The 9152-nt window shown below is 54.9% G+C and overlaps 2 protein-coding genes across 2 annotated transcripts; both read left to right on the top strand.

The window, feature by feature from the left end:
- Positions 1 to 329: 329 nt before the first annotated feature.
- On the top strand, positions 330 to 1589 carry J3D65DRAFT_664489 (uncharacterized protein; the record flags this gene model as incomplete). The annotated part of the gene is made up of 1 exon (XM_066802743.1): positions 330 to 1589. The coding sequence occupies one exon, from the start codon at positions 330 to 332 to the stop codon at positions 1587 to 1589; it is 1260 nt and encodes a 419-aa protein (XP_066658357.1).
- Positions 1590 to 2739: 1150 nt separating this feature from the next.
- Positions 2740 to 8810, top strand: J3D65DRAFT_198870 (DNA topoisomerase). Its single transcript, XM_066794400.1, has 3 exons — positions 2740 to 3608; positions 3662 to 7006; positions 7061 to 8810. Exons 1-3 carry the CDS (start codon positions 3060 to 3062, stop codon positions 8615 to 8617), a joined length of 5451 nt encoding a protein of 1816 aa, XP_066658356.1. The 5' UTR covers positions 2740 to 3059; the 3' UTR covers positions 8618 to 8810.
- The last annotated feature ends 342 nt before the right edge of the window (positions 8811 to 9152 follow it).

Below are 9152 nucleotides of genomic sequence, written 5' to 3'. Positions count from 1 at the left end.
GAGCGGCAAAGAGTGGCGAGTCGAGAGAATGTCGGCAGAGGAGGGAGATGTGTTGGTTGGGCCGGGTTGAGACGAGGTGTTGTGGATGTTGGTTGTGGAGGACGAGGCCGCGACGCGGCGGCGGTGATGGCGCTGGCCAACAGCAACTTGGTTGCTGACTTGCCGTCAGTTGCTAGCCTACCTACCGTAGCGCATGACGATTGCACCCCTGCTTCAGGCCAACTACTCACCTTACTCAAACTGCACTGCGCACCTCCGCACCGCTCTTGTCTGCCATCCCATCCCATCCATCCACCGACATCGCCAGCCACCTCCGCCCGCTCTCAATCATGGCTCATTATTTCGCCCAGCCCATGAAGCCTACACAAAGCCTGCGTGCCCGCCGACACGCCCCGCCCCGCAAGCGACAGCGCCTAGACGACCATGACAGCGACGGCGACAGCGACAATCAAGATTCCGACAAAGGCCGTGACCCCAGCCCAGAATCTTCCACCAGAGCCACTCCCGCCATCTCCACCCTCTCAGCCGCAGATGCCCGCCAATTTCGTACCGCCGGTCATGATCCCGATTTTGAGCTGCCCCTGGACCCGTTCCCACATGCTCCAACAAACGTCACCGCGCCGAAACTCTTCTCGTCTGAGATCCAGCAAAAGCTCGCCAACCTCAAGCCTCCCCTCTTCGCTCCTGGCCTCTCACGGTCTGCGCGCATCACCGAGGACTTTACTCAAAGGACCACCAGCTTTAGGCAACATCACTTGGGCGTCCTTACCACCGTCATGCATCACTGCTTGCTCAAGGGCGATTACCAGCGCGCCGGCCGCGCCTGGGGCATGATTCTGAGAGGCGAATCTAGGAACATGACACTGGACATTAGAAAGCATGCGCGATGGGCCATTGGCGCAGAAGTCCTCCTGCGTGCGAATCGCGTCGACGACGACTCCAACCAGTCTGTGGAAAGCCCGAGGCACGAAATATTCTCTGAGCAAGGTTTCCAGGCGGCGCGCGACTACTACGAGCGTATCATCGTGCAGTATCCGTTTCAACAAAGCGCCCCGCACGTAACCAATGCGCTCACCTTTTATCCAGCCATGTTCAGCCTTTGGATCTACCAAGTCTCCCAAGAAGCGAGCCTCGCAAAAGAGGAGTTGGAAAATGAGGACCTTGACCAATCTGACCATGATTCTGAGATTGAATCGAGAAGCGAAGACGGCTTCGCGAGGCAGTCGAGGAAGCGCGAGGCAAAGCTTGCAGCCATTCGAGTCAACGAGCTGAGGAAAGCACAAGAGATTGCTTCACGTCTTGATGAGCTCATGACAAGTCCACCCTACGATAAAGACGTCGACTTGCTTCAGCTTCGAGGCATGACGGCAGTCTGGATCAGCGACTTGTTGAGAGATGGCCTTGCTGGTGATGATGACGAGAATGCGTCAAACCATGACGTCTCGCTCCCCGGCCAGGGGATGGAGCGCGACGAGACGGCTCGACAAGAACAGGTAGCCATCGCCAAGACCATGTTTACGAGCGTCAAGAGCAACGGCGGGCATCTAAAAGAAGCTGCGGAACAATTTCTTGCGGATGCCGAGAGTTGAGTGTCGTGTGGAAATTTCGACAAACACGCGACAACGGGCAGGCCGACGACATCCACCCATCACGTTGCGGATCACCCAACTGGACCAATCCTCTTGATTGACTCTGAACCAAACTGATCCAATGGCCCCCACGTGTCTGATAGTCTAAAAGTCAGCTCTGAGAATCGTTGACACCATGTTTCATGAAAGGTGAGACTCAACCTCTTCAAAAGCCGTCCCGAAAACTGCAGGCCACTCGGTCTTGCTTTGTCATCGACTCCATCTGCCACGCGCTGTCACGCATTAGCGCTGCGTCTAGCTTCAAGTAACAAGATACGCACGCTTTTGACGGTCAATCGCTTGAGTCTAGGAGCTTCCCGTGGCCGCTAATCAGAATCCTGAAAAGGAAGGTCATCCCTTTACACATGCGCTTTGCGCGCATCCATTCTGACGCTAAACCTGGAACAAAAGCCTCATTGTATGCCTTGTGGTTGCAACATTGAGTACAAAGCCGGCCAGCACGCTGTGCCCGGGCAGTAGATCTTTCAAGGTCGAGGGTCATGTTGCTCCACTTCAAAGTGCACTATGCATGAAAGACTTGAGGCTTGGTAGCAAACGTCGTAGCGCACATGACCATTTGACCGATTCGAATACTATCCTCCGACGGTGCTTGAACGCTGCTGGGTATTCCGGCTCAAAGCAGCTTCAGTAATTCTTCCCAGCGCTCTGTTGAGAACATGAAGTCCCTTGTACTCCGTGGTGCCACGACTCACTTGACGCGAAGCCTAGGTAGCTCGTGCATAGCTGCTCTCTGATTGGATCATGGCAGCCAGCACCTTGGGGCTTGGAAACCTGATCAGCTGTTGTTCACCGTGGAGGCTTTGGAGTAGAGGACTTCTGCTACTGGGGCATCTATGGTCAGCCTTCAAAAGTATTGTCAAATCTCTACTCCTTATCCTGAAGGGCGTAAATAGTTATAGAGGTGTTGCGAGGCAAATCGAGGTCGCCTTCGCCAAATTGGCGAGTCGGTGGTTTACCAAAAGTATACTAGCTGTGAAAGTGAATTTGCACGACTCAGCCAGCCCCGAAAAACAGCGGAGCAAAGTCAGAGAGTTGTGCCTTGGCTTCGAGGTGTTGGGCAGAACCGATTGCGGAACTCACGTGCCTGGGACCCACCACGGAGCAACACGCGGTTGACCGCCCGACTTTGGCGATTCTGCCGTCGCGGTGCGTAGCGGTAAACAAACATTGACCCACCTCAACCGCCCTCTTTCACAACCTTACGCTGCGACCTTTCCAAACAACACCCGGCCGTCCCGTCAAGGTGCGCTCGGTCTCCATATCGCCTCGCTTTTCCACCGCACCTCTTTGCTCCTCCACCACCCACTCTGAGTCCCGGCAGAGTGTCACAGCTCACCGCAGTTGGCGCTCTCCCGCGCCCGCTCGCTTCGCTCTCGCTCTCGTTGATCTCCTTCGAAACCGACCGCCATCATGTCCTCCGACGAGGAGTCGGTCTTCAACGAAGACATGAGCTCCGAGTTTGAGGCGGCGCCCAAAACCAAAAAGGCGGCGCCTGCCAAGAAGGCCCCCGCGCCAAAGAAACCCACGGCGAAGAAACCACTGAGACCTATCGTGAACGAAAGCTCAGCTCTAGACGGCCACTACGATGAAGATAGCGGAGATTCCCAACCCGATATACCAGCCAGGAAGCCTGCAAAGGCCCCGGCCAATGCCACCGACAAGTACCAGAAGCTCACTCAGCTCGAGCACATCATCAAGAGACCCGACACCTACATCGGATCAGTAGAGAGAGACTCGAAGCACATGTGGGTCTTCAACTCCGAGACCGAGTCCATGGAGAACCGCGAAGTCAGCTTTGTCCCCGGTCTGTACAAGATTTTTGACGAAATCCTGGTCAACGCTGCCGATAACAAGCACAATGACCAGAACATGAAGGAAATAAAAGTCACCATTGACCGGGAGTCTGGAGAAATCAGCGTCAGGAACGACGGCAAGGGTATTCCCATTGAGATCCACGGAGTACGTGCACTTATCCCACCTACTGCGGGAGTGTAGCACTGACATGTTCCCAGACCGAGGGTATCTACATCCCAGAGCTGATCTTCGGCCATCTCTTGACCTCCTCCAACTACGATGACGACCAGCAAAAAGTGACGGGTGGCCGCAATGGTTACGGTGCAAAGCTCTGTAACATTTTCAGTACAGAGTTTACCCTCGAGACTGCCGACTCGCGCGTGCACCAAAAGTACAAGCAGACCTGGACAGACAACATGGGAAAGTGCGGCAAGGCCAAAATCACAGCTCACAAGGGCGAGTCCTTCACCAAGGTAACGTTCAAGCCAGACTTCAAGAAGTTTGGCATGGATGGGATGGACGACGACTTTGAGGCTCTGGCGAAACGCCGCGTCTACGACATTGCCGGCACAACCAAAGGCCTGAAGGTCTTCCTCAACGGCGACCGCATCAAGGTCAAGAACTTCAAGGAGTACATGAAGATGTACACCAAGGCCATCAAACATGAACAGGGTTCGACAACCGAATCGGATGTCATTCTCACCGACAACCCGAATGACCGTTGGGAAATTGGATTCGCTGTTTCGGACGGTGCCTTTTCGCAAGTCTCGTTCGTTAACTCGATTGCAACCACCTCTGGTGGTACCCACGTCAACTACATTGCGGATCAGGTGGTCAACAAGCTCACCGATATCATCAAGAAGAAGAACAAGAATGGATTTCAGCTCAAGCCACAACATCTCAAGAACCACCTGTTCCTCTTCGTCAACTGTCAGGTTGTCAACCCGGCTTTCACATCACAGACCAAGGAGCAAATGACGACCAAGTCAAGTCAGTTCGGAAGCAAGTGTACGGTCTCGGACAAGTTCCTCAAAGACATTGCCAAGACGGAAGTTGTCAACAACATCCTTCACTTTGCGCAGCAAAAAGCAGACCAGGTCCTCAAGAGATCCGACGGTGCCAAGCGAACGCGCATGAACCACTCCAAGCTTACAGACGCCAACAAAGCTGGAACCAAAGACGGCTACAGATGTACCTTGATCCTCACAGAAGGTGACTCGGCCAGTTTGCTTGCTCTGGCTGGTCGAGCAGAGGTTGATCCGGATCTCTTTGGTGTATTCCCGCTCCGTGGAAAGATGCTCAACGTCCGCGATGCCTCGATCGATCAGATCTCCAGGAACGAAGAAATTCAAAACATCAAGAAATTCATTGGATTGCAGCACAAGAAGGAATACACCGACACCAAAGGCCTCCGGTACGGTCACATCATGATCATGACTGATCAGGATCACGATGGCAGTCACATCAAAGGCTTGCTGATCAACTTCTTGCAAGTTCAGTTTCCCAGTCTTCTCAAGATTGAGGGCTTCCTGTTGGAGTTTATTACGCCAATTGTCAAGGTCTGGAAAGGCGACCCGAAGAAGCCCAAAGGCCTCAAGTCTTTCTTCACAATGCCCGAGTACGAAGAGTGGAAGCAGGACCCAACTCATCAACGAGGATGGGAACACAAGTACTACAAGGGATTGGGTACTTCTAGGCCTGAGGACGCCGTCGAGTACTTTCAGGATCTTGACCGGCACTTGAAGGAGTTCCACACGATGAAGGATGCTGAGACCGAGCTCTTTGAGCTTGCCTTTTCCAAGAAGAAGGCCGACGCCCGCAAGGAGTGGCTGCGCACTTTTGTTCCTGGCACATTTCTCGACATGCGGGCTCCAAAAATCAGTTACGACGATTTTGTCAACAAGGAGCTGATTCTCTTCAGCATGGTCGACAACTACCGTTCTATTCCATCGGTCGTCGACGGCTTGAAACCTGGTCAACGCAAGGTCCTGTACACTTGTTTCAAGAGAAACGTGAGGAAGGACATCAAGGTCATTGAACTTGCTGGACACGTCGGAGGTATGACGAACTACGCCTACGGTGATGCATCTCTTCAGCAGACCATTGTTGGCCTCGCTCAGAACTTCGTCGGCTCGAACAACATCAATGTCTTGGAACCCAGCGGCAACTTTGGTTCCCGCTTCCAAGGTGGCAGCGATGCTGCCAGCGCTCGTTATATTTACACCAGGTTGTCGCCTTTTGCTCGGCGCATCTTCCAAACAACCGACGAGCCGCTGCTCACGTACGACCAAGACGACGGCAAGACGATTGAACCGACAAATTACGTCCCAGTTCTGCCGATGATTCTTGTCAACGGCGCGGACGGTATTGGAACTGGCTGGAGTTCGTCGATTCCCAACTACAACCCCATGGAAATCGTCAAGAACCTCAAGGCCCGCATGGCCGGTGGCTCCAAGGAAGACATGGAGCGCATGATGCCGTGGTTCAGGGGTTGGAAGGGCACCATTGAGGATGTTGGCGGAGACCGCTACAAATTCACGGGCATCATCAAACAGACTGGCGAGCTTGAGGTTGAAATCACGGAACTGCCGATTCGTGTGTGGACTCAAGATTTCAAGGACAAGCTCGAAGGCATCATCAAGGCTGAGAAGGTCCCTTCGTTCGTCAAGGATTACAACGAATACCACACCCTGCAAAAGGTTAGCTTCATCATCAAGATGGCCGATGCCAAGAACATGCAGCAGGCCCTTGAGATGGGCCTCGAGGAGCGCTTCAAGCTCTACAAGTCTTTGGCCACGTCCAACCTTGTTGCTTTCGATGCCCAGGGCCGCATCCAAAAGTACGCCACTGAACTTGACATTCTCGAAGAGTTTTATCACATTCGCCTCAAGTTCTACGAGAAGCGCAAGCAGTACATGCTTGATGAGATGTCCAAGGATCTGAACAAGCTCACCAACCAGGCGAGGTTCATCCAGATGATCATCGACAACAAGCTTGTGGTGTCGAAGAAGAAGAAGATGGCCCTTGTGGCTGAGCTCAAGAAACTCGGCTTCTCGCCCATTCCGAAGAATGACGCAAAGAGGCTGGGCGAAGAGGAAGATGTTGTCGACGAAGAAGACTCGGAGGAGGACAAGGCGGCGGGTAGCAACGACTACGACTACCTCTTGGGCATGGCAATTTGGTCCCTCACGCAGGAGCGTGTCGAGAAGCTGCTCAGGCAGATTGGCGACAAGGAGACGGAAATCGACGTGCTCATCAAGAAATCGCCCAAAGATCTCTGGACCACCGATTTGGATGAGTTCGTCGAAGAGTGGGAGACTCAGGAAAAGCTGGCGGAGAGTGAGGCCAAAGAGTCTCGCCGGAAGGGTCGCCGTGCGTCGGCAAAGCTCAAGATTGGTAGCAAGGCATCGAAGAAGCGCAAGGCTGGTGATAGTGACGCCATGAGCGACGACGACTTTGAGATTAAGCCCAAGAAGAAGGCTGCACCCAAGCAGAGTTTCTTGTCGGGCTTTATGAACAAGTATCCAGACAGCGTCGTCAACAAAGCCACGGCGAAGCCAAAGGTAAGCTTCCCTTTGAATTTCAATCTGTCCGTCGAGATTTAACAAATAGTTCAGGCTGCCGAATCATCTCCCAAGGGCAAGTCAAACATGCTCATGGACTTTTTGGCGACCCGCGAAAAGAAGGAGGCTTCGACGACTCCAATGGAGATTGACGGTGCATTCGACGAGCCTGTCGCTAAGAAGCCTGCCTCCAAGCCCAGAGCCGCCGCCGTAAAACCGGCACCCAAGCCAATCGACATTAGCGATGAGAGTGAGGGCGATGCTTTTGAACCGGAGCCGGCGCCCGCGCCCGCGCCCAAGCCCAAGGCCAACGGCAGGAAGGCTGCTCCCAAGAAGACTGTTCTCAGCGACGAAAGTGACGGCGACGACTTTGAGCCGGAGCCAGTGCCTGCGCCCAAGCCGAGAGCCAATGCTAGGAAGGCCGCGCCCAAGAAGATTACCATCAGCGATGACAGCGAGGCCGATGACTTTGAGCCCGAGGTCGAAGCTGAAGCTGAGCCTGAACCCGCGCCCAAGCCAAAGACGAACGGCAGAAAGGCTGCCCCCAAGAAGATCGTGATCAGCGATGATGAGGACGAGGCCGACGACTTTGAGCCTGAGGCCGAGCCTGAGCCTGAACCTGCTCCTAAGCCAAAGGCGAATGGCAGAAAGGCTGGCCCCAAGAAACTCGCAATTAGCGATGATGAGGCCGACGACTTTGAGGCCGAGCCAGAGCCTCAGCCCAAGACCAACGGCAGGAAGGCTCCTCCGAAGAAGTCCGTCATCAGCGATGACAGTGAAATGGAGGATGAGCCAGCCCCCAAGCCAAAGGCTGCCGCTGCAAAGCCTTCTCGCAAGGTCAACGACGAGAGCGACGAAGACGTTTTCGCTGCCGTTGCAGAGACGGAGAAGAAGACGGAGGCACCATCGCGCAGGCGTGCTGCTGCCGCAAAGCCCACGCGTTACGTCCTCTCTGATGACAGCGATGAGGACATGGTCGACAACGACCTCGGCGATGTCAGCACCATGATTCGCGGTCTCGATGGTCCCTCCATTGATTCTGCCGGCCGCACTCTCTTCTCCGCTTCCAAGGGCCGCACGACTAGCACCGCTCTCCCCAAAACGACCAAGTCCAAGCCCAGCCCGGAGACGGACGACGACAAGATTGACGACACGGACTACACAATGCTCGCTCCGCAAGCCTCGCCCCAGCGCACCATAGCCCCGCGCAAGACGTCGGCCAATGGCGTGTCTGACGATTCGGCCGACGAGAATGACAGCGACGACGCGGTCCTCGTCAAGCCCAAATCCAAGGCAGCCCCCAAGCCAGCCGCCTCTGCAGCTGCCAAACCGCGTGGCCGCCCTGCTGGCAGCAAGAACAAGGCTGCGGCGGCGCCCAAGGAAAAGGCAAAGCCTGCCCCCAAGGCCAAGGCCAAGCCCACGGCCGTCCCTGTCGTTGAGAAGAAAGCGTCCGAGCTCAGTCCTGCGGCCAAGGCATACGCAAAGGCCAGGCCTGGTCGCGCTGCTGCGGCGGCCGCCAAGAGCAGGTACACGATCGAGGACGACGATGAAGACGAGGGCGACACGTTTCACGATGCCAGCGACGGCTTTGCGGACGAGTTTAGCGAGTAGATGAGGCGCAGATCAGTGCGGAGGTGATGCTATGGGATGGATGGGAGGTCCACTCGCCAGGTGCGGTAGTGGCTGGTGGTGCTTGCTTTCTGGCTGGCTGGCCGGCGGTCTCTCTTCGTTGTTTCTTCTCCTTCTCCCTTTTCTTTGCCCTTTTTCGTTTTTGTTCGGGCTCCTGGGATCAGCTTGCGCCAATACACAGATTGCTTGCTTGCTTGGCTCTATACCACGGGCAAACGGGTGGATGGACGGACGGATGGATGGACGGGATCCGCAGGTGATGGTGGTGGTGCGGCGTTTTTCGGAGGCTTCAGCGCCCACCGGGTGGGCTCAAAACTTGCTCTGCTTCTTTTTTCCTTTCATTCTGCAGGCTAGGTCTGGATATACACTAATTGCTGCCTGCCTGTTGCCCTGCTCTGCCTCGTACAGAGAGAACTGTGATGAGTGTCGTTCGTAACTTAAGCAACGAAACATCACCGTCTCTTAAAGATTCCTTCTCCTTACTGTCACCTTCATGCAACGCCGCAACCGACACTCG

The sequence above is a fragment of the Phyllosticta citribraziliensis genome (assembly GCF_038025025.1).
Source record: "Phyllosticta citribraziliensis strain CPC 17464 chromosome Unknown J3D65scaffold_2, whole genome shotgun sequence".
Taxonomy (NCBI): domain Eukaryota; kingdom Fungi; phylum Ascomycota; class Dothideomycetes; order Botryosphaeriales; family Phyllostictaceae; genus Phyllosticta; species Phyllosticta citribraziliensis.
The sequence above is the reverse complement of the archived record's forward strand: the minus strand, read 5'-3'. Positions and strand labels throughout refer to the sequence as shown.